The sequence below is a fragment of the Struthio camelus genome, chromosome 18 (assembly GCF_040807025.1).
Source record: "Struthio camelus isolate bStrCam1 chromosome 18, bStrCam1.hap1, whole genome shotgun sequence".
NCBI lineage: Eukaryota > Metazoa > Chordata > Aves > Struthioniformes > Struthionidae > Struthio > Struthio camelus.
Window position 1 is genome coordinate 16055708 of NC_090959.1, and position 24365 is coordinate 16080072.

Below are 24365 nucleotides of genomic sequence, written 5' to 3' on the forward strand. Positions count from 1 at the left end.
TCTTTCCACAAATTAAAACCTTTTGCCTCTGGGGAAAATACTGAATTTTTTTAACTATATGAGAGTTTTGGTACAAATGAAGACAGGGAAAAAAATCTTTAAATATAGCCTTTCATGGAAAGTATGTCATTTTTACAATTTTATCATGACAATTCATAAAAGGGAAAGTCAATACTATTCTAGACAGTTTCTTAAGCTCTTTACAGACTGTACAATACAATTAAGGAATGAATCAAGGCTTTAAAGAAAGCTCAAAAAAGACTTTTTGAGCCCTATGTAATTATATTAGGCAAGACTAATTTATAGCTAGGGTAAAATTCTTGAACAAAAGCCAACAAACTCTGAATCTCAGGTGATAAGAGTTAAGCATTTCCCTTTACTGGTTTGCAAATATTGTTCAACAGGTAAGAAAGAAGGACCTTCAGCAGCTAAAGCAGCAGAAATAGGAGTGTGAGACCACAGGGCTTATTTCTGAGTCTGACTCGATAAGTTCGGACAAATCATTTCACCCTTATATGCTCCCGTTCAGCCCTGCTGTATTGTGAAGGTTGAATAAATAAACCCAGTTCTTCACAAGCACAAATTACTCTCTCAGTGAAACTATGTCACTTTGTACCAGATGAGAACTTGGTCCCTCATGCTTAATGATCTTTCTTAGTGTCTTGAGAAGACTCCAAAAGATAAGTCATTTTTTATTTTCAGAGAGCGTGATGTCTGTTATCTTTTAGAAAGTAAGGAGAGCTTAGAAAACTACTATATATTTAACAAAAGAGGTCATTAACAGCTTATAATGGTGGAGTATATCTAGGAATTTGCTCAGGAAATTGTCCATAGAGAAGTTCTATTGTTATTACAAGCATAAACCAAGAGAAATGTTCTCACGATTGTGGGTTGCTAGAGATGAAACCCAGATAGTATTTTTATTAAATGCATCAAGCTCTGGATCACATAGCTGAACAGAGATTTGATCTGACTGAAGAGAACTTTGGCAACAACAATGCTGCCTGTCTTCACCAAAAGAGGAATTGTATCTTTCTTAGATTTATGAAAGAAGAGACTTAAGTGCTTCTAATTGTCGATGCACCTGCTACCCCTATGCTTCTGTGCTACTTATTTCTTTGTTTTATGGGTACCGCGTTGCATTCTGTGTGGTTTTGGATTCTTTCTCCACCCTTCAACTCTGGCATTTCTGAATCCTTCCAGAGCAAAAAGAACACATATCTAGATTAGGATACACAGCTGGTGAATGCCTGTATACTTCGGTGATCATGCCACTTGTGGGTAGAGAGCGGATGTCTCCATTAAAGAAGATAGAGTATTCGTTTGTAGAGGAGGCTTTCCTAGCTCTTTGGTACGCAGAAGTATGTGTGTTTAGCTTGGAGGGCAGGGTTACTTCTGTATTTTAGGACAATCAGGTGCAAGAGTAATTTGGCTGTTTGGGGGAAAAAATTAGAATACTTGGAACATTACAATATGGGCAAAACTCACTGTTGTTTTTGCTGTTTTATTATTTTTATGTTTTGTCACTTTTAATAAAACTGCTTTCGTATTTTCAGTGATTTATAGCATGCAGTTTAACTACTGTTAATATTTTGAAATTTTAAAACTGTCCCAGTTCATGCCGCCTTATGACCTGTCAAACTTCCAAGAAGCTTGAGTTATCACAGAGGCCTGCCCGGCTGGTGACTGTGTTTGTGGACCCCTGTGGATGTACCACCATAGTCCACTGCTTTCACTGCAAACAAACAGGCAGGCAGAAAATCTCAGCTTCCAATAAAAGGATTTCATAAGATGTGGAAGTGAGAGACACAAAACTGGGAAATTTTCCGTGCAAAACTCGAGGATAAGATAGGGAGCCTAATGTAGGTGCAGTTGCACCGATTCAGTTCCAACAAATGTACAGTTCCCACTGTCTTAGATCACTGAAAGACATGAAGGATGAAGTAGCATTCTCATCAGCTAGGACCATGAGGCATTAAGTCAATGGGAAGACTTTAAGGGGTTTTTTATTTGGTCCACACTCATCACAGTGATGAGATACACTTCCTCCCGAGCCGTACCACAGAGAGGAGGAGTTTTGCTCTCATTCCCTGTGTGCTGGTGAGGAGGGCACCACCCCATCATGTCAGCCTTGACACACACACAGGCAGAGCTATAGGTGCCTCTTCTTTTCCGGGCTGCCTCTTGTTAAACTCGTTTCCAGTTGGGTTTATAGACAGCACAGTAAGCACTCAGAAAGACTTCCTGCTTTTATTTGACACGAACAGTGACTTCCACTTGATTCAATCACCGCTTAATCTGATCCTCCATTTAATTTTATCAAAACTGTAGTAATCAAATAATTTGTACTAAAAACAATATAACTTCCACTTGTTTATTCTGATCAATTTTAATCCTTTAAGGCACAATGTTTATTGGATAATTTGGTCGATAGATAAGAAAGAGCTGTCATTAAACCTACCAGGAGAGGCCACAACACAAAAAAAAGAGTAAAAATATTCCAAGGAGAGAGCTCCTAATAAAGAAAAAATATAGCAATATACCATTATTTAGAAATCATTCTATGCACAATGAAAGCTAAGTATCCTACTGTACAGAAGATAAAAAGATCAATGGCATATTTTGATCAAGACATTTCTGGCAATGAACTGCACTGAAAAGGGGAAGACAGCATAACTGAATGCAAAAGACTTTGTCTTTCTTGAGGTTGACCCACATGAATGAATGCACATCAGTGTTGGTTAAGCTTTCCCTCTGTGCAGTAAGCCTTCTTCTTCAAAAGCCAGCATGGAAGAGCATGGAAAAGATTTCCATTGTGTGCCCTTTGTCTCTTGCTGTGTGAAATAAAATACAATCTCTTGGTTCACTGATCATTCTCCTCCCTTGACTGTGCCATGTCTTTCCCTTACAGGTCAACACCTTCATCTCTTTTGTGTTTCCCATGGTCGTCATTTCTGTGCTGAACACTATCATTGCCAACCAGCTCATGGTCATGTTCAAGCAGGCTGCCCAAGAAAATCAGGTTTGCACTATCGGAGGGCAGCAGACGATGCTCAGCATGTCCATGGAGCCCAGCCGGGTGCAGGCCTTGAAGCATGGCGTGAGGGTCCTACGTAAGTAGTCACATACTTTGGCACTGAGTGCTTTGAAGAGTAACAGATTGAAATTGGTAGTCAATCAATCACTTTCATTCAGAACATATATTCAATGAAAAGTAGCTTTTTTGAAACTCCAAACTCTCCGCAAACTATTCAACATTTCCAAAATTATCCAGTTTTCTTCTCATAGCCCAAAATTTTGGGAAAAAAAATCTTTTCTTCTTTTGCTATCTTTCCTTCTTTGTCAATTTGTTGCTGAGCTGCCAAGAGTTTTCTAGGGAATTTTATCATCTATTTTCCATTTTACTTTCTTTTTCTCTCTTAGTCACTTTTCTCAGTCCTAATCTTGACTTAAAGGATAAAAAGAAGATACATACAGAGAAAGGGAGCTAGAGAGAGAGTGAGAGAGATTTAGGCATTATTTACTTTGTTGTGTTCAACGGAGCTGAAGTTGAAAAATGAAAATTCTGAATTTAAGAAAAAAAATCATATTCCGTGAAATAGAAACAACTTGAAAATAACAAGCTTTTCCATTTCATTTTCTACTTTTGGCCAGCTCCAGTTTTAATACTTTTCTTTCACCTGTTGCTGTTTTCAGGTTGTGAGTGGATCAGGGGACTGACATAATTTAAAAACCAGACAAACTCATCTTGTGGGATTGGTTTTGAATGGATGGGCTCTAACATCCATCTCACATCTTGGTGCATAAGCCACTATGTCAGAGCAAAAGAGGAAGAGCCAATGCAGCAAAGTGGAGGGTTGTGTGCTCTGCATTGGGGCCAGGGGAGCTGGGAAGAAGAAAGGCAGTGTTTTTTCCAAAGATAGCCCATCAGGGAGCTGGGGGAAGAGGCAGAGGGCTTTGCAGTACCTAGCTACAGTCCCAATTTAGAAATGCACTTAAGCATATTCTTAAATTCATTCCTTTTCCAGAGAGGGCTTCATTATAAGCTTAGAGCTAAATATGTATGCAGGTGCCATCGTGTATAGTTATGCTCTTCATTAATCAAAATTTAAATATCAAATTGGTTTAGTGATGTCTCCAGTTTTGCTAACAGACCAAGGTGGGACATGGATCTGTATTTAGTGACATGCGCAAAACTTTCAAAAACCTCTGGGTTGTCTGTAGAGTGGACTCATAGCACAGCATTTGCAGCCAGGTTAATGTTGTCCACGGTGAATTAGACACACAAACTCCTCTCAGCTGTTATAAGCAGAGATTTGTAAAACGCAGTGTTGATGGATTTCCTTCCCTTGCACTCAAGGAAAAAGAACTGCTGTGAAGGTGTTCTCTGCTTTATTAAGGCGTGTGGAAAATTAGGTTTCCTCTGAAGACATATACATAGAAGAAAAGAGTTTCTCACAGACAATCATAGTTTTGACTCATATTTCAAATCTTCTCTCTCTATTGGAAAAGAAATATGACCGAATGACTCAGGTTTAAAAAAAAAAAAAGGTTTTTGATCAATTCAGTCTTTTCCTAATGTTTCTCCTCTTCAAAACTGTGACTTCCAATTATTTCAAATGTGAAACAATGCTAAAACGTCACTGTTTCTGTTACTTTGCTAGCAAAACATTTTTCACATAATCCCATATACTTTATATCTTATAATAACCCAGAGGTGACTTCACTGCATACTTGAAAACCTGAAGTGAGGCAGTGATCATTGTGTTCTCTGTAATGACACAATTCCCTTCCTGCGTTACACATAACCGGGGTCAATCTGTCTGAATCTTCTGTATTGCTCTGATCAGTACAGCAGCAGACTGCATGTCTTCTCTCTCCAAAAGCTTTCAAAACTAGCCTACATATAAATACACTCCTCTAAAAATTATATCAAATAGGGCTAAATATTAGGGCCAATGGGTGATAGGCAACGGCTGGTAGCTCCTGATGAGTTTTGACCATCCTGGGAGAGGTCCCTGCTTCTCCCAAAGTCAAGTGCCTGGCTGTGGGGAAAGGTGACTCAGATTTGTGTCCTTTCCTAGGAGCCAAATGTCTCGCTGTAACCTTAACCCTGTAGCTTTCTCAAGGGACGCACACAGACCTCTTTTACCCTGCTTCTTCATTTCACTTCTTTTTTGACTTGCACTTACAAAGAAAACTCCTCGAATCTCACAGGGCTGATGAGATTTGTAAATGGATGAGATGCATGACAAAGGGGATTGGGCAACACAGTCATTTTTTGCCTGTCCTGGCGATCTATGCTGGGGCCAGAACTGTTTTCTGGGATTCCTTTTGTGAATTGCAATTCATCTGCTGCCACAATATTTTGCACTCAATGGTTTGCAAACTCTAACCTAACTAAACATTTTTCAGACAAATTCCCAAGTCCTGCTCTGGAAAACACCTTCATACATATTTCACATGCAATAAATGTTCACATATGCACATGCAGTTATTGCAGTTGCTCAAACAACATTTATAGCTGTGAGCTGACATGGCCATTTATTAACCGCTCAGATGGCTGTTCATAACTGTATGGAAAAATCAGACAAAACTGTAATCTACGTGGATGAAGACAGAAAGAGGGTATTTTTTTTATTCACCCAAACAATCTCCGTTAGAATAATCATAAATCATATTTTCTTTTTCCCTTTGTTTGTTGATATATGAAGCTAAAGAACAGACCTGCTCACACATACAGACTCTCTGAGGAAGAGCTTTTAAATCAACTCAAGAGCAAAACCGGCCCAGCATTTTAATGATTCAGTCAACAGTGACTTAAGCCTTTCATGGAGGGCTGTATTCCCTTTCTTTTTCTGCAGAGCTTTGGTTCAAACAAAGGTTAAATCCTGAACCCAGGAACTGGTTTGTACTGTAGAATACTGGATGTCTTTATTAAATAAGATGAGGAAAAGATCAAAGTATCTGGCAGTTTAAAATGACAGATGAAAGAGCAGAAGCTGTTCAAAAACAGCATCCAAAATAGTTGCATGGTGCTAGGACTCAGGGCTGGGCTCCCCCCTCCACCCCGGGTGTTACCAGTGTCTTTTCCTCTTTCTTAACGCTTTTGCCTATTTCCATTCAGCAGCCTTTTCTCACTTGGGCCACACCATCTCACACCTCTCTCTGCCCTTTTAGCATTTTATACTCTTTTAACGTCCGGAAAAGCAAGCTCTTCATGAACGATAGCACAGACGCCTCAGTCTGCGCAGCTCCCCAGCCTGCCTCGGGAGCGCGTCCCTCACGGCCAGGCCCGCCAGGCCGCCGCCGAGAGGCAGCCTCCCTTCCTCCGAACTGCCAGCTCAGTTTTCCCCTTCTCCGAGCAAGCTTTTGCTTTTGTTGTGTACCGCAAAGGCTCAGAAAAGCTAGTGGCAAGGAGGGACTTAGAATCAGCATGCAGCGGGTGAGATGTGGCACCGCACGGCCGTGAGGCGCGTCCCTGAGGCGCGTCCATGAGGCGTTGGTGTGAGGCGAATCCATGAGGCGCATCCATGAGGGATACCCATGAGGCACGTCCATGAGGCACATCCGTGAGGCGCCTCCATGAGGCGTTGGTGTGAGGCGTTTCCCTGAGGCGCGTCCCTGAGGCGCGTCCATGAGGCGTTGGTGTGAGGCGAATCCATGAGGCGCATCCATGAGGGATACCCATGAGGCACGTCCACGAGGCACAGGCACAAGGCACATCCGTGAGGCGCCTCCATGAGGCACATCCGTGAGGCGCCTCCATGAGGCGTTGGTGTGAGGCGCGCCCCTGAGGCACATCCATGAGGCGCAGGCACGAGGCACGTCTCTGAGGCGCCGGCGCTCGCCCGCCTCAGCGGCACCCCGGCAGCCGGAGCTTGCTCCCGTCCCTGAGGAGGAGGCAGAGAGCCGAGGGCCACGGCCCCCTTCCTGCAGGCTGCGCTGAGGAAGAGCCGTCAAATAAAAAAAATCCACCACAGTTTTGTCTTTACATCGCGCAGAAAGGCTCTTCCTAGCTAGCGAGCGTGAGTGAAGCCTGGCTTCGTTTCATTTTTCCGATGCCCTCAATTACTAGGGCTTGATTTGCCTTTACTTCTATCATCTGGTCCTTGTAGCTTTTTTTTTTTTTTTTTTAATAAACCAGACCTCTCAGCTGTCTGGAAAGTAGCAAAAATAAACAAGGACTCACATGGTTTATCCTGGGCTCCATGTAGCCAAAACCCTGTACCCACCATAGGAGAGTTTAGGGAAGACAGAGAGAAAGGAAAATTGACGCACGACCACGCTAGTAAAACTGTTGGCACAAATTCAGAGCTTTGCAGGGGGCAAAGTATTTTCCATTTCCACAGGTGGACTTTGGCATGGGGCACATAAACCTTGATTTTGTTTTAAGAGCAAAAAGCAAGTTTGTTATGCTTCAGAGCACAGAAAATCAGCGCTTAGAAAAGAAATTTTGCAGTTTGTGATGTGCAGAGTTGTTCACTGACAGCAGAGCAGTAAACACCTTTCTCCCTTCTTCCAGATCTAATGAGATAATGTATTTATTGACACTAAAATAGGATTTAAAAGTAGTCATGCTAATAACTTTATTCAAAGCTTCCACATCACCATCTTCCTCCTCTTTGCTAGAGGTTGCGTATTTTCTTGGCTCTGTCTGACTGTGGTTGTGTGCAAAGTAATTAGGGAGATGGGGATCAAGGAACGTGTCAGCCCTGTCGCCCGCGAACCAGCTCGTTAATTCATTACACGTGCTGATTTCTGATTGCAATTCCCTCGCTGCTCCAGTGTTTGCCAGGTGCGAGGCTTCGAATTTGGAGCTCAAGCAACGGGCAGTTTTCCAACACTTTTGTGAGGGAAACTCTGGGCAGCTTCTACCAGCCCTGAAAATCTTTTCCAGTAAGAGAATCCTCCTTCGTCCATCTAATATTCCTTCCATTTCTCCTATTACAAGCTCCTGCCAATCTTTATTATTCCTTGGTTATTTTAGTACTGAGAAGCTGAATCTTTCTGGTGCTAAGTGATGCTTCTTGGAAGGGTGAATCTTCACTGGTTGCATATCCTCATATAGCAATCATTCCATGAGGTAGAAAACTTCCTAAATAAATCTGAACAACAGCACTAAGTTCCAGGTCTTACGTGCACACACATGCACACCCCTCATAAAAAGCAGCCTTCAGCATATAAAATCTCACAGTCCAGGTCATTGCATACTGTACCCAGACATATAGAGGCAACATACATCTTTTCTGGTCTCAGTATGGCATTTCCAAGCAGCTGCTCAAAAATGGGGACATATTGGAGCTTGGCTCAGGTGGAAAGCACTGTTTGGCCATCATGCCTCCTCCAAAGGAATGGCTTTGTGACATGGACTAATTGCTCCAGTCCACACACAAGCCTGCAGCCGGTTTAGCAAATGCAAAGAGAAATCACTGTTCCCTGAGCAGCTTTCTTCACTTTTGTGATTGCCTGTCAGATCGGTTACTAAGTCAGTGGAAAAAAAGAGTTATTTAATGATACAAGTCAAGCTCTGATAACAATGTTGAGACAAGCTGATGGCGCTGAAGGGAGGTTTGTGTGTCCCTGGATGGACATCGGTTAAGCTTATTAAAATGTGATCAGTTCCAGGTAGCATTTGCTCTGTTACAGAAGCTGCTTAATGAAAGTAATTACAAAGCACTTAGAGAGGTTCAACCAATTAAAAGACTATCCATCAGTCTTCCACAGCTGTCTGGATGATGCCTCAGTAAGATTCTGTTTAGAAGACGGAGACAAACCGTGTTTTTTACTGAACCTCTAAGAATTTTAAAATTGAAAGTATGAGTTTGGAGTATCTGCTTTAGGTAATACTAGTCAAAAGCCAGGCATTAATGAAGTATCCATGCATCCTACATGTTTCATTAACTTGTGCATGAATAATTTCCCTTCTGAAAAAATGTTCTGAAGAGTTCATTCATTTCTCTTCACTGATGTCCTGAGTTTGAGCTGTCTGTCTGAGGGGGAGGATTCTGCAATGAGATTTAGCGCAACCATCCAGCAAACAGGAATAGCAAATATTCTGCAGCCTCAACTCACAGAAGACCTACAGTCTGCAAATTTTCTGGATTAACAGTTCTCTTTTGTAGTTAATATATGCTAATCAGATTTGTCCATGATTCATTTCCTTCACAAGAAAGGAACTAAATTCATGATGACTGTTTGTGTCCCTAATGAAAAATTTGAACAGCTCCAAGCGGAGTTCAGCAAAACCCTTGTGATATTAGGTGTGCGTACAAACTGAGTTTAACAGCTAAAGTGTCACATTGAAATTCAGGAGGATAAATTAGCTATAGAACAGTTGTATATGTTTCTCAGAGATGTTTGCACTTGTAGGTTTACTTTACAGCGTGCCAAGTGACAGAAGAGGACAGTATCAGAGCAGCGTGTAAACACACACTGTAGAGCAGAAATGCAGCACGGCTATACCTCTTCGGCAGGAAGACCCCTTTTCCTCGCCTCCCAAGAGGCTTTCCTCTGGGTGTTGCTTCAGTTGCGTTGCAGGCTGGGCTGAAGAGGTGTTTCTCTGGGCATTTAGGCTCTAGTGGCTGTATCTTCCAACACAATCCTAGAGCTGGTCACGCCCAGCAAGTACATTTTCCAGGTATTAAACCATGTCTGTATGAGTGTTTAAAAAGCTAACTGATGCGTTTTTAAACATCACATTTGGCCAGGGCCTTAGTCACTTCAGAAGCATGCAGCAAGTACAGGCACATGATCCCCACTGGCAAGCAGAAACAGTCTGGGGACACGTGAAGCTCAACACAGGAGGCGAAAGAAGAAGGGGACTGCAAAGGATTCTAGTCTGGGTTATATCTGATTTTACTGAATAGAAAGAGGCTTGAACCTGGTGAGAGGCTTTTGGTTCACGAGAAGAAGACAGAAGGCCTTTTCTATCCTTCAAAGGGGAATCTTTTTTTATTTCTTCTTCCTTTCCCTCAGAAGATCCTGATGTCCCTGGGGAGAATGACACAAATGAACTTTAAATTGAGTCAGGCAAACGCAAAGACAAAGACTAGTTATCTTTGAAGGAAATGGGGAACAGTCCCCCATTTGCATTAGGTCGGTAAGAATGTGCTGCTGTGCATCACAGCTGCTCTCAGAAATTCTGAAAATTTCTTTTAATCTTCATTTTCTGCCTTGTTCCTTATGGACAAAAGCCAGGCCTCAATGGTGCCAGTGGACGTTTTAATCACTAACTTGAGAGGGGGCAGGAATTCACACCCGTTTTCAAACGTGCGTCAGCCAAAGCCACTGAAAATTAGTACGGGAGAATACAGTCTGAGTGAAATATTGTGGTTTTATTCATGGCAGAAGTTTTTTCTATTCGCTTTGCTGTCTCTCAGTAGTTAAAGAAGGCACATTTAGAAGAACAGGGTTCCTTTCAAAAGAAATAGCATCTTTCACACCTGAATCCAAAGAAGAGACACAAAAATGAGATAATCCTCTAATAGTAGGGAAAAAAAGGAAGGAAGATAGTATAGAAAGGTAAAAAGTAGATGACTCACTGCTAGCAATAGAAATGAAGGAGTCAAATATAATGCTTACGCTGCTGAGTAACATGTACGACAGTGTCAGGGGTTTCACCCAGCAAGATACTGGGTGCCTTTAGTGGTATCTAAGGGAGCCGGGGCGCCCCAGGCCTATTGCTATTCCCAGCTTTGCTTTGCTTTTTTCTCCTGGGCTTTATTGGTGTGTATCGCTGGTCCTCAATCTCTGCTAGCTGTTACCCACTTTTATGGAGATCCTTTCTTCTGCAGCCTTGTGACCCAAATACCAACATATGCAGTTTTAATTTTATTAAGCTCATACCCACCCTTTTGACTGCCATAATCCTTCATTCGGGGCCTGCTGGTGTAAATATTGCCTACAACCTGCCAGATACTGCATCCTGTGAATATAAACAGCACCTCGAGGTTTAACTAGGCAGTGCCAGCTACGTTTACTCTTGGCCGGGCTTTTGCCATCTTTCATATCAAATGGCTCAGTGATACTTGCTGCCTTTTGTGATAGATTCTCTTGTAATGGCATCAACTATACAAGCATATAAATCCCAGAAACTTTGAATACACAAAGACTGTCTCTCCATAAATCAGTATTAATGCAAATCCCAGATGTGAGTCCTGTGATACAGTCTCACATGTATTCAGTACCAGAAAGAGCGTGCATTCCTTGAGCGGTGCTGGAGACACAAGGCTGCTAATGGAGTGAAACTCAAGAAGCTGAGCGATTTCATTCAGATGGTGCAGACACAGGCAAACGGCTTCTGCCTTTGCTCAAAAGTTATGACCTGCTGCTCTCCAGCTGTACTCATCACAGTTCCCCTTGCAACACAGAGGAAAAGAGTTAAAATTGGTCAAACTGGGCTGAAAGAATGAGAAGAAAGGATGAGCCCAAGGAGAGTCCTCAAGGAGGGCTGCTCTGGGGCCCCAGAGCTGTGACTTGCTGCAGCCTGGAGGGGAAGGAGGTGGCAAGGTGGGGAGGAAAGCACCTGCCCGAGGTGTCCTACTCCAGCAGCCCCTTCTCCCCTGAGGCTGTTGCAGTGCTGCAAGTCATTTTGGGCCTCAGATGGCCCCTGAGGAAGGACAGAGGGGCCAAAAACTGCTCCTCTCACTAGCTCTTGCACCAGGCCAGCCTCCAAACACCTGTCAGGGTCTTTTTATGCATGATTTATTTCCCCACATTCATGCTTATGCAACCTGAGTTTTTCAGAGAGGTTAGACGTGGAAAAGGCCTGTGAGGTCATTTAGGCTGTTTCCTAGCCATAACCACAGGATAAACACAAGGTAAAATAAAATTCTCAGAGCAATCTAATATAATTTAACTTTCAGGATTGCTTCCACATCCAGTTTAGTCTGAAAATCAAGACTGATATACTTTAAATCATCTTTTAGAAAATGAAAAAGGTGTCACTCAAAATTCATATTTCCCTCTGCAGGACTTCCTGTGCAATCAGCAAAGGATAGTTCGTCTCTCCTCCTCTCCTCCTTCCTCTCTTGCTCACTTCTTACTTGGGATTTGGTTCCAAGGTACAGGAAATAGAGCCATTATAAGACAAAATAGAGAGCCACAGGATGTAATAATTCAGGTTTTAATGTACTTTTAAATTGGAAGTTTGATTTAGAAGGGAAATGAAAATCCAGCCATGTGGAAGAATCTTTCCCAGGTGGCTCCTGCACTCCTGGGCTTCACTGCCTCCCTCTGCACTCCTGCAGCCTTGGCCTGGGTCGCCATGTGGCACCTCGCTTGCTCAGATGTGGGAAATATCAGAACTTCATGGAGCCAGCCCTGCTTCTATTAAGACCACATTTGCAAGCAATTATTTCATTAATGCAAAATGGCAGAAGGCCCTGGTTTTGATAATGTGGTGGATGCACATGCACCCTTTTGGTGTGGTGTAGTCAATGCAGTGCCAGGTCAGCAGAGCGTGGAAGGAAGCCATGTTCTCTCCCGTACTGATGGCACAAGGTAAAGACAAACAAGTGACCAATTATTTTATTTCTTTTAATTCCAAAATAGAGGCAGGAAATCTTCTCCAACCTCACAAATGTTGTTCCGGAGAGTCTCCCCTCTGCAGGGATGGGTCAAGCCCTTCCCTGGGTGTTGCCCAGGCAGCGCTCAGCTTCACCAAGCTGGCTTGCCCCGTCTCATCCCTATGCTCTGAAGAAAATGCTGTGTGAAGCCTTGAGATGGTGGAGAACAGGTCCTAGGAGCCAAGAGCAACAAGAAATTTTTTAAGTGACTTTGTTCAGCATTAGTTTTACAACTCACCTCTCTCCTGTGATAAGCATGTGCTCAGGGAGGTGGAAGACAGCAGCACAGGGCACCAGGTGTCGGCGAAAAAGGCATTTTCACTTGGTGTTAGATGAAAGTTAACATATTCCCGCGTTTCGAATTCATCCCTGGGGAGAGCAGCCGGTAGGGCAGGATTGCCAACTCTAAATCTGCTTGATCCTTTGTATGATAAAATTGAAACATAAGGATTAAGGATGACAAATACAGGTCAGGGCCTCCTAATCTGAGCAGCACAGAGGCTCGTGGTACAAAAACACACGGTACAGAACCCTTTCTGATATACAGCACAGCACGCTACCATCTGGGATTTTAAAATCAGACCATAAGTGTCTCCAATGCACTTAGCTATGTGTTTAATGGCGTTTTAATTGCAGAGTGATTGCACGTAATATTACAGAATTATCACAGATTACTTAATTGACTATTCGTTTGCTGAGGTTAAGCAGTTATTTTTCTCAATCTGTGTTTTTGCTGGTGTAGATCCCTGCCTCCATATTATTTGGCACAGCGCTCTCCGAGCTACAGAAGCATAGGTCTTTTACAAGGAAGAAAACACTTTCAATTAGCATGTGGGTAAATTTAACAGACAGATGTGTGGAATTGTTAAAATTTATTCTAGAAAGAATCCAACTCATGCTGTTTCTCAAGAGCTACATGCAGTGGTAAGCACCGGGGAGGTGCTAGTATATGTAGGTTAGTGCAAAAATTATCCAAACATCCTTGTGAGTGCAGCCACCTTTTCCACAGTGCTGGTAAGCTGGACCAGCTCTGACCTTCTCTGTCCTAGAAGGGCTCTCTGCATCCCTGGGGACATCACGGCTCCGTTACCCCTGACACGACACTTCCCACTTCTCCTGTGCCACGTTTCATTTAGGGGCTGTCCCCCTTGAAGTCCAAAGCAAAGCTCCTCAGGGCAGGATTAGACACAGGTAAAATTAATTCACTGGATTGTGTCTTTTTAGACTACTGAAGAGCTGCAGGCCCTGTAGCGATGAGTTACGGCTGTGACCACAATGACCACATAGCAGCCAAAAATATTCAGATCGAAATAATGAATTACTTGGACAAGAGAATGAAAACAGACCCTCTAGCCTTCTTTCCAAAACATGTCCCTTCAGTTGCCTTAAACTTTATTGAATAGATGGCTTCTTCAGCATTCCTGGAAGATGCTTTCATACTTCATGCAGCCTGATGCTAAAGGAATAGAGCCATCTCCAGTGCTGCGGTTATGTATGTGTTTCATAAAAGAAACAGCATGCGGAGCTGAAGTAAGGCCGCCAGGAATTCTTGAGTCTCTGTACAAACCTGGCAGTGACTGCCAGCAATGACACTCGCAAAGAGAGGGCACAGATCCCTCTCCCCACTGCATGCCACTGTCAGGGCTGGTTACTGAAGTCTCCTTGTGCCCATCAGCTATGCAACAGCGATGGGGAGATGAAACCAGAGCCAGAGGCTCTCCTCGTGGACTGCGCTCTCCACAGGAAGCAAGGCTGCTATCCCGCTCCCCTCTGCGTTATGGCATTGTCCCCAGGGGAGGAGAGGGACTGGGTTGGGAACATATCCGCAGCAATTTTTTTCAATCCCGAGGCAGAAGAAAAAACAGCCTTTGCCTCTAAGTACCAAATCTACATTGCACTGTTGGTATGTCGCTCTGTGAGAGGACTTTGTTGCTTCCTATCCCTTTATAGGTCATGTAAAGGACAAGAGTAATGTGGCCCTTATTCTCTGTAGAGCAAATTTGGGATAAAAAAATAACATAATTATTTTATTTAGCCTTGATTTTCTTCATGGCTTTTATTGTGTTATGTTTTAACTGAGATTTCTTTATTTCCTGCTTGGATTCTGCCAGAATCCCGTCATTTCATACAGAGCTTGAAATGCATATTACAAAAGGAAACACATCTTTCCCTGAGTTGCCTGATTTATCTTGTTTTTAATATAGATTGACAAAATCTCTCCACCAGTTGGGCTTTTATCCTTCAGAATTAGTTCATGTTCCATTTTATTTTCCATTATCTGATGCTCGTCTGCTAGAACCTGGAAAGAAGGACATAATGTCTTTCTGTGCTTACCTTTCTAATTAATCATTTTTATTATGGCAATGTCCAGAACCAAACGTCTTGCGCTGCCTGGCTCAGGTACTGCACAAATGCAGAACTCGAGGACAATCCTGCCCCCAGAAAGCAGTCTCTGAAGATATTAATGATCCTAAGCACCGTAGGGATTGTGGTCAACGGCTCTGTGCTTTGGATGTAGCTTCACATAACAAACTAATGGGATTAAAGTGTCCCCAATTCCCTGCCTACCTGGATGAAAAACACATGCTAACTGTCTCTGTGGGCACTTTAGACAAAATACCCAGTGTCACAAGGGCATAAAACACACAGAAAGATACAGTCCAATGTTACTTTAGCCAGAACCTGAAAACAGTCCTTTATCTATATCATAACTTCTGTTCATAATGTCACTGCCTCTATGCTTATAGCTATTTTCTCTTATTTCTGTCGTACTTGTCTTTACAGATATTCACAGGCTGGTTGTCCCTCAGGCTTATTAATGCTTTGCACAGCAGCAATGTAAGAACGAGGGCTTTCTGCAAACAGTTTGCAGTGATAAACACACACACAGACAGGTCCCTTTTTCACCTCAGATGAAGAATTGCACACTGAAAGTAATGGACTCTTTTTGGACTTTGCAGGAGCTGTGGTGATTGCCTTTGTGGTCTGTTGGCTCCCTTACCACATACGGCGGCTCATGTTCTGCTACGTCCCCTCCAGTCACTGGACAGAGTGAGTCATGATGTGAAACCGACACTCACATTGCCACACGGGGACAAGGAGGGGGCCGGACACTTAGCACCTTGCTTCACAGCCTGGGGATGGAGGAGGGGATGTGAGAGCAAAGACGCTCTGCACACGAGGGATTTGGGCCTCAGCCCCCTAATTGCTGTTTTGATACTTCTCTCGAGTTTCTTGCTGGGATTGCTAACCGAATTTACAATCTTCATTTTAACATCTAAATCTCCCAAATGTGGGCGAAGGAAGCATTAGCTTGAATTCAAGTGCATCGGCACCCCTTGCTGCTTTCATTGAACACATACAATTGTCCCTGGTTAACAACAGCAACAAATATTTTCCTGTGGTAGTCCTTGGTAAAATGACATTTGGACTGGGGGGGTTTATGCAGGGGATTGCTGCCTTCATGACAGGGACATCCATCACCGGCCCTAGGATGGAACAGCTCGTGTCAACACATGATTTAGTCCCACGTCACTACATTTTCTAAGTGACAGGAAAGATTACACAAACAGGAAAATAACTGCACTGTTTACTAAGTCTAGGGTAGGTTATTTACTTAGTTTTACAGGGAATGCATCAAAATTACACACTAGCAATTGTCACTGAGCAGAAAATGTCCAGGTTCTCAGAGAGCTTAGGGGTAGTAGGCTATGTGCAATTGCACACCTATGTCGAATATATGGGCGTTGCTCATGGATGTGACAGTACTCACAAACGTCGTCTCAGCTACATGCAGCCTTTCTGCAGCATCAGGCCAGGTTCCTACGCAGAGCAGTCGCAGAACTGCCCATCCATTCTGCATATGTGATTAAGCGCTAACACTATCTGGGAATATATGCCCAGGTAACTTGAGGGGAGATAGCATGAGAGGCGTTCGGCGAAAAATGTGACCTGCTTCAGGTCATCCTCCCACAGTGTTATATCCGCTCTGCTGTGTGGGACAGGGTCTGTTTCCTGCAATGAATAGGAAAAAAGAAAAAAAAATCTACGATACCAAAAAGCAGATCAGCAGAGAGACATTAGAATTTCGTTAACTCCAAATACAAAAAATTATAGTTTATAGTACAGCAGTTTACTGAATAGAATTGTACATCCAGACGTAGTAAAAAACAAACCCTGTATTTAAGCATGAAAACAGAGCTTTGGGAACTCACTAGGGCAAACTGTTGTTTCTTGTTTGCTTTCCCATATGAAAAGCACTTAAAGCAGTAATCAATTATGTAAGGGCTGCGTTTGCTTTGAGTACGAGGGGTAGAGTATTTCGTCAGCAGTTAGTGTGAATTTATTCATTGTGGTTGCATCCAGATTTTTTTTTTTTTAAACCAAGAGTGATTTTAGGAAAACTCTGAATTTACAAGCATATTATGAATGGCAAACTATCAGTATCATGGCTAATAAGAGCTTACAGCAGCTTGACATAATCATTTATAAATGCATGTGCTTGCCCCTGAAAAATAGAAATCTTTACTAAATTAATTCTTCACAACTACATAAAGAGTGTCAGATAAATGATCCTGGGGAACATCTTCCTGAAAATGAGACCCAGGGTGTTTATAAACCCTTTACCAGCTCAGAACTGTTCGCAAGTCCTTAGGTAGTCGTCCTTAGGTAGTCTTAGGTCACTAGATGTGTGCATCTGAACTGAAATAGAATCTCCTCTCCCACTAAGGGCTACATAAGGATATACAAAACCCATTAGCAGTCAGAGACAATAGTCAGATTTACTGGGAGGGCCGACAAAACTTCACCCAAAACCTGAAAATCCTTTAAAGACGTGTGAGTATATTTCCTCCCAAGAAATATTCTGTGTCCAAAAGAAAAAAATAACACTTTCCATCAATTCTAGCTGAAAATATTGTCTTTTGATGGCCAGCATAAGTTGAAAAAGCATGCCATCATCAACATGCCATCCTAGAGTAACAACTAATCGCAATCCAGGAACCCATTAGACGAGCTGATGCAGTTTTCGGTGCCTGAAGAGAGCATATAGCTACATCCATTATGGAATCTTGGCTCTTGTAGAACAGAGCTGCAGCCAGAAAAGTCAAGCTAGTGTGACATATGCATGACACAGAAACAAATTTCCATCTGTTTTATTCTATTTCAAGCATGTCTATTTTTAAAAATAAAATGGATGCATAAGGCAAATATCACACCTGGCCCCAGGGCATAATTAAGTTTCTAACTATCAGGGATTAGGACAAGACCTCTGTAGAGGCCCCAGGTGGAAAATCATGGATGTTTCCTTGGTGGATCATGTACTGACACCCACTGGCAAGCCCATGTCCCTAACCGAGAAAGGTTAGCTGAAATTTAGCTCGTGTTTTTCTCACTCATGTGACTTTAAATTATCTCAGTTCTCCTCATGCTACCTAGATTTTTATCTTCTGTCTGTTCTTGCAGTTTCCTTTTTAACTTCTACCACTACTTCTACATGCTGACAAATGTCCTCTTCTACGTCAGTTCAGCCATCAACCCCATCCTCTACAACCTGGTGTCTGCAAACTTCCGACAGATCTTCATCTCTACACTTACACTCCTTTGCCTGCCATGGAGGAAGAAGAAAAAACGACTTGCCTTCACCAGGAAATCCAACAGCATCTCCAGCAACCACACATTTTCTAGCCAGGTCACAAGGGAAACGACATACTGAAGCCAAAGGAGGAAGGGAAATGTATTTCAACCTGGAGTTGAGAATAAAACTTGAGAGAGGCCTCTGTGACTTTCATGCATGGTCTCCAAATTCACGTAACACAAACGTGTTTAGCAAAGTCATTTTTGTTGGAAAAATAGGCTTTGTTCTGCCAGTAACTTTGAGGTTATGTTAAAGCATTGGCCTTGCCTCTTGTGAGTAATGTCTACACATTTTGCAACTTCAGTCTGGCAAAAATCCAGATGCAGTAACTGGGAAGCCAAAACATGTTAAACATAGGCGAATTCATACTGCATTTCATCCTTTTCTCAGTGCAGAGATGCCATGCTCACATCCAAGGGTTAGAGATCACTTCTCTTGGTGGCATTGAGCAGAGAGTCTAATGAGGAGAAAGCAGTTTTTAACAGAAAAGGATGTTTTTGGAGAATGGACATACTCATCTATGAGATGTTCAATGAATGAGGAGTGAGACACTCAGGGAGCCAGGTGGTTATTTTAAAATGCTTCTAAATTCTGGTTAATATTACCTGGGTGCTCAAGAGAGCCAGTTTAGCTCCTTCAAATTAAATAAGAACAGATAATGCCTTACTTAGATTGGGGTGGGTGTGACCTGGAGGAACAGAAATCAGTTCTGGTTTTGGAATAGGGATCATCTTCTGCTTTAGTGTATACATGTAGTGCCTGGCACAGTGAGCCCTCACTCTTGATGATATTGGCATTGCAATACCAATAAATAACTCCAGTAAAGTCAAGAATGCAGAAACTGCCCAGCTGGAGCACTGAAAATGAACAAAGAAGGACAAACTTACTTTTGCCACAAGCCAAATCCTATTTTTTTTTTCCCGGGGAAAAGTTAGCTGGTTTGCATTCAGAGGTGAGAAAACTCCAGGCTCTTGAGAGCTACAGGCTGCTAAGATAAGAGCAACCTGCCTGAATTCTGTGAGATGTAAGGCCTTCAGATTTTTCCCGTTTTCATTCCAGTTTTATTTCTTTCCGCATTATTTTCATAAGGCTGACATCTCATAGGATACCAGCTGTAAGCAGAGAGACTCTTGTTGTACTTTTTCTTTTATTTATTTTTGCTAACAAACCTGTTTGCATACAGATTTGTAAACACATATCCACAGATAGAACAAATGAAGAGCAGAAGAAGGCCAAAGTTGGGGAATCTTAGGTCTGAAACAGCTTTCTTTTAACAAGCCAGAGAAATGAAAATGAGAACTATTGGGTCTGAATAAGTGATTCATAAACAGAGGATGTGGCACAGGGTTCCTGTGGCACAAAGCTCCATAGCAAGTCAGACTGTCTGAAACAGTGAGAGGTTGTGCTGAACCCTGACTATTTGCATGCCCTAAACAAATACCGGGATCAAAATACAGAATACAAAAGGTAACTTCTCTTCCCCTTCTTTATCCCCTTAATTCTAGCTTTGAATTTGAAATTTTTCAGCTAGTCAGGAGAAGTAGCCTGAGGTTTTCTGCTGTATGTTTCTATCTCTAACAGCAAACCATGACACGCAACAAATTGCTCCAGAGCCTTCAGCACCAGAAATCATGGGCATCCGGGGATAAGCTAACGGGCTCTCCCTGCTGTCACAGCACAAGATGGGGATCTGCATGAACCCAGGAACCAACCCAGCATCCTGTGCAACTTGTGCTGTGATTTTGCTGTTAGCAACCTTGTGTTCCCTTTTATTTCAGGGCAAAAACTAAATCAGTGCTGTCCCTGCCCACCAGCTTATTGCCATGTTCCCTTGCTAGGTGTACTCCTAATATATCCCAGCCCTTGGGCAGACTAAGTCGGAAACCTATCCAGTGAACCAGCAATTATGTTCATGCAAAGATGACTCTAAAACATCCGTTCAGGAAAATCAATGCCTTTTATTAAAGGTCTGGCCTTTTCTAAGTGAGGCTGTTACAAACCATTGCAGTAATTCAAACAAACTCTAGAAAAGAGGCAAGCCGCGCATTAGATCAAAGGACAGATTGGAGAGCATTTGTAATGAGGCTAGGTTTTAGTCTCATCTAGAGTAACTGTGAGAATAGTTATTCTCTGGCGGTGACAGCCATTCCAGTTCATTCTGCTGTTCAAAGTGGCTGTGTGAATGGGAAGGCAGATCATTATTTTTTGAACGCACAGCTCTCCCTGCTCTGAAATAACGAGAACTTCTGTGAAGAGAGCAGTACGGGAGGTGGGATTCATTGCTGTACCCTGAGGAGAGGCGGCTCTGTGCACGTAACTCCACTCAGATGCTTTGCTAGGAGAGAAAGGCTTGCCTCTTTAGGATGACAAACCAGAAGTGCCATGTGGCTTCAGGCAATTCAGCTTTTGAGGCTTTGCCCATTCCACTGGTTCTGTTCATCTCACGAGCGCCCACGTTGTTAGATATGGGTTAGGTAGTCAGTCTGTTAGATATGTGGATCTAGTCCCGTGACCAGCTATATGCGGCTGACAGATCTCCCCTTCCCAGTGAAGTCTGTCTTGCAACAGTGGAGATCAGCTACTGATCCGTTGAGTACCAGTGATTTTTCCTGGTTCAGATATGGTATCTCATGCGACAGGCCCTGCTGGGCTCAGGACATAGAGAAAATGCCTGTGGAGCTGAGTGACAGCTATCTATTTCTGAGATATTTATAGCCTGGCCGTTGTATAGACCTAGCCACCACAGTAGAACAGGCTACCATCAGCCGTGACTTCCAATCACACCTACCAGGGATGGGAGATTATTTTAATGCCTAGTATAAAATAACTCCAAAAGAAAGGGCTCAAAACAGAAATCAGTGGGGCTTTAGCCTCTTCTGATTCAGCCAAACTACAGGCTCTGTCCTGTCATGCCTTCTCTTGACTTCTTGCCCTTGTTGTACCAAACAGGGGGCAGAGATTACATTTGACAAAGCACTTCTGTTGTGCATGCACAGTTGACTCCTCTTTGATGACAAAAACAAGTTATGCGATGACAAAAAAAAAGCAAAAAGGGTGATGTCTCTTTGGAAGAAAACCTATAAGGAATCAGTAAATATTATCAGTGTGTGTTAGAAATGGCATGAGAAGGTTGGAAGAAGAGGCTACAGAAGCCTGTCCATACTGCCTTGTGGGCTGTCTATAAATGAGTAAGAGTTGCAGAACCACAAATAGACTAGTTGATATATAGTTTACACACTGTTTAGACCTTAATCTAACGTCTATCCATGGAAATTCAGTTAGATTTTTATGAAGGCAGAGGAGGACTGTAGCTGAGAGGGGCAGTCCCAAGGGGATGCAGGTTTACATGGACACAGGGAGCACCCAGCACTCACACTACCTTGACAGCTTCCAGCTGATAACAAGCCGAGGAAGGTGAGCTGGAAATGGAATAAATAATTTATTGTGGATGTAGTCCGTAACAGACCATCTCCACTGCTCTCACAGCTCCTGCACTGGCAAAGTCCAGCTACTATGAGCAGAGGAAGAGGAGTCACACACACAATATTGGCCTTCTGGGCAAGACACTGTTTAAATGGTTCTGGAGAGGACCTAAATTTTTTAACTTCACCTCTAAACAGAATCAACAGCTGGGAGGTAGTTTCTGAAACCTCTCAAGGAAGCTGTAACGGTGTGTTGCTTTGACTTTCATTAGGATTTAACATCCTATGTGTCTCAGTTGCTTTTGAATATCCACCTTTGAAATATTAAACATTATTAATATGCTTGTTCAACACCAACCTGCTAAAATGTGCTTACTTATCTTAGAAAACACCGTACAAAGATTGCGATCTCACATAAGAGGCTTGTCTTAGATTTTTCATTACTGAGATACTCTGGCAGCTTACAGAATATTTGACCACAGCTCTGAGAAAGCAGTAGGTTTGTTTTTGATTTGACATGAAATGGGAACAAGCAGGAGTAAAAATGAATTTATCGCAAAGTCTTTCTGCAATGTTTTTCGGGCTCAAGTCCTGAAGAGTTGACTGTTTGGAGGGATTTATCCAAGCAGTGTGCTGGCTTCTAAAGCTCTGTTTTTGCAGTTTAACGCAGAAGCAGATCTGAGTCTACAGCCTTAATCTGAGATTGCAGCTCAAAGCTACCTCTTCCACTGGGCAAATCTGACTACCTGCGTTGAGAAGTGGAAGTCACAGCTAAGTTCATCCTCTCCCTCCTCCGCACCCAGCTCTGCTATATACCTCCTAGTTTTGGTTCCACTGAGCTCGGAGAAGCGAGGGTAACTCTCCACAAAAGCCTACAGTTTTCTAAAGGAAAGTATGGTACTCTAGCAAAGCAAAAGTATGTACCATGGATGTACGTAAGAAATATGGTTCTCTTTCTCTCCATGCCTTTTTAGCAACAGTTAAACCACTAACCTACCAAGGTTTAGCTTTCAATCTAATCAAGCGTAAGTGGCTTTTGACACTAGACAAAGTACATAATCACATCCTTTTATTCCTGTCTTGTTTGAATTCTCTATAGGGCAGAGAGGAATGTCTGTGCAGCATGCCATTAATCTATGCAAATTTCCTATATGTGCTTTGAACAGTTTCTTTCAACTAAAAAAAAAAAATAATCCGTTGAGCCCACAGATGTGAAATGGTGCCGGATGGATTCGGGGAGATTCCCATCTGAAGAGACTCCATCAAGTGACCTCTTCAAACATAATTTGGAGGTTACATTCATCTTTGCAGTGTCAGGGCCACCCATTTGGCAGTGTGCAAAATCATTTTTCCAAAGTCATTACGCTATTCAGAAATTTCCCCCAGAGAGGACTTTCTCACCAAAGGCCCGGTACATATCACTGTTTGAACGCTCTGCTGAGTTTGTCTTTTTTGTAAAGTGCATGAGATCTCGCTTCAGTGACTGTGCCCGCAAAGAAGAAAACTAAATGGAAAAGTCAGGGTTGGCAGGACACACGCTGTAAACATGACAATAACAGGACCTTTCAATTTATAACATCAAATGTTAAGTGAAATGAAAAAACAAGGTGTGCTACTGCTGCAGACAACTTTTGTTGCAGATTGGAGCTGAGCATCTGCATGGCTACCATTTGTATGTGCCTGTTGTAAGGGACACACACTCATACAGCATGGGGGACCCAGAGTTTTCGTGTGCAATATGCTGTGTTAGTCTGATATCTTTCTGACTGTGTTGTTCGGTAACCGTTTAAAAAAGGCTGTATCTACAGGAACTCTGTCTGACTCTTAAAGTTACAGCTGAATAACTTCTGTTTTCAGTTTGGACTGGTTTACTAGGAAAACAAATTGCTAATCCAAAATTTCATAATGCAGTGTCCCGCCTTTGTGATCGAGAGTCCCTTCCCCAGCCATGCAATCTGATAATCCCGCACATATTGTACTTATGGTGAACATTTTTTAAAGTGCACCTTTTTTTTTCTGAAATAATGCAAAATGTTGATGTGCTTTATTTTCCGTGGCCTGTTGCGCATTGGGAATAATAAATGTTAAAAGTGTGTCAGCATCGCCTTTGTAATAGTTACCGTGACAAAGGGAAGGAAGCGGGCTGTGAAATCCTTCTGTGTAGCAATGGGAAACACTCTTTAAATGTAACATGCTGTTATTGATACTGCATTTACTGAACAAATTGCAGTGAAACGGTTACTTCCTGGTATTAGCCTTTGTACTGTATGGTATTTTATTCTACTTTATTTTATTTTATTTTATTTATTTTGGCATTTATTGATCCTAAGAAATAAATATCCAAATTTAAGGCTTGGGCTTGGGCTTGAAATGGCCGCAGTGTGTTTATCACACAGCCTGCTTACCAGAACAGGCTATCTGATTTGTGGTCTAAATGTGTGAAATCTCATCGCCCTTGAACTGAACGTTGCGTCTCCTCAGCAGAAGAGCCCTCTGAGCGCTCCACTCCCAAAGCCTGCAAGCGCTGGCTACTCAGCATACACGCAGCACCTGAACGCTAGCTGCTGCTTGCATCTGCAAGTAGGCAAACAAACTGGGGGACAGTCCTGGCTAGATCTGAATGAGTCTCAGCTCAGCAAATTCCACCCTGAGAAATCCCTCCTGAGACCTGGCAAAACCAGAGAGGGATCCGGGCTGGCCGCCGCTCTCCCCGCTGCACTGTTAGGCCCAGCAGTGGGG

General features: G+C 42.7%; 1 protein-coding gene across 2 annotated transcripts in view; it reads left to right on the forward strand.

Annotated features, from left to right (window-relative positions):
- NTSR1 (neurotensin receptor 1) overlaps positions 1-23976 on the forward strand; it is a 66068-nt gene extending 42092 nt beyond the window's left edge. The window contains exons 2-4 of one of the 2 annotated variants that reach the window (XM_068912572.1): positions 2912-3113; positions 15530-15620; positions 18093-23976. In XM_068912572.1, coding sequence (XP_068768673.1) covers positions 2912-3113; positions 15530-15620; positions 18093-18282 — 483 coding nt within the window. In that variant the 3' untranslated portion in view covers positions 18283-23976. Of the gene's footprint in view, positions 1-2911; positions 3114-15529; positions 15621-18032 lie in introns of both variants that reach the window. The other variant, XM_009670745.2, reaches the window with a different exon arrangement.
- The last annotated feature ends 389 nt before the right edge of the window (positions 23977-24365 follow it).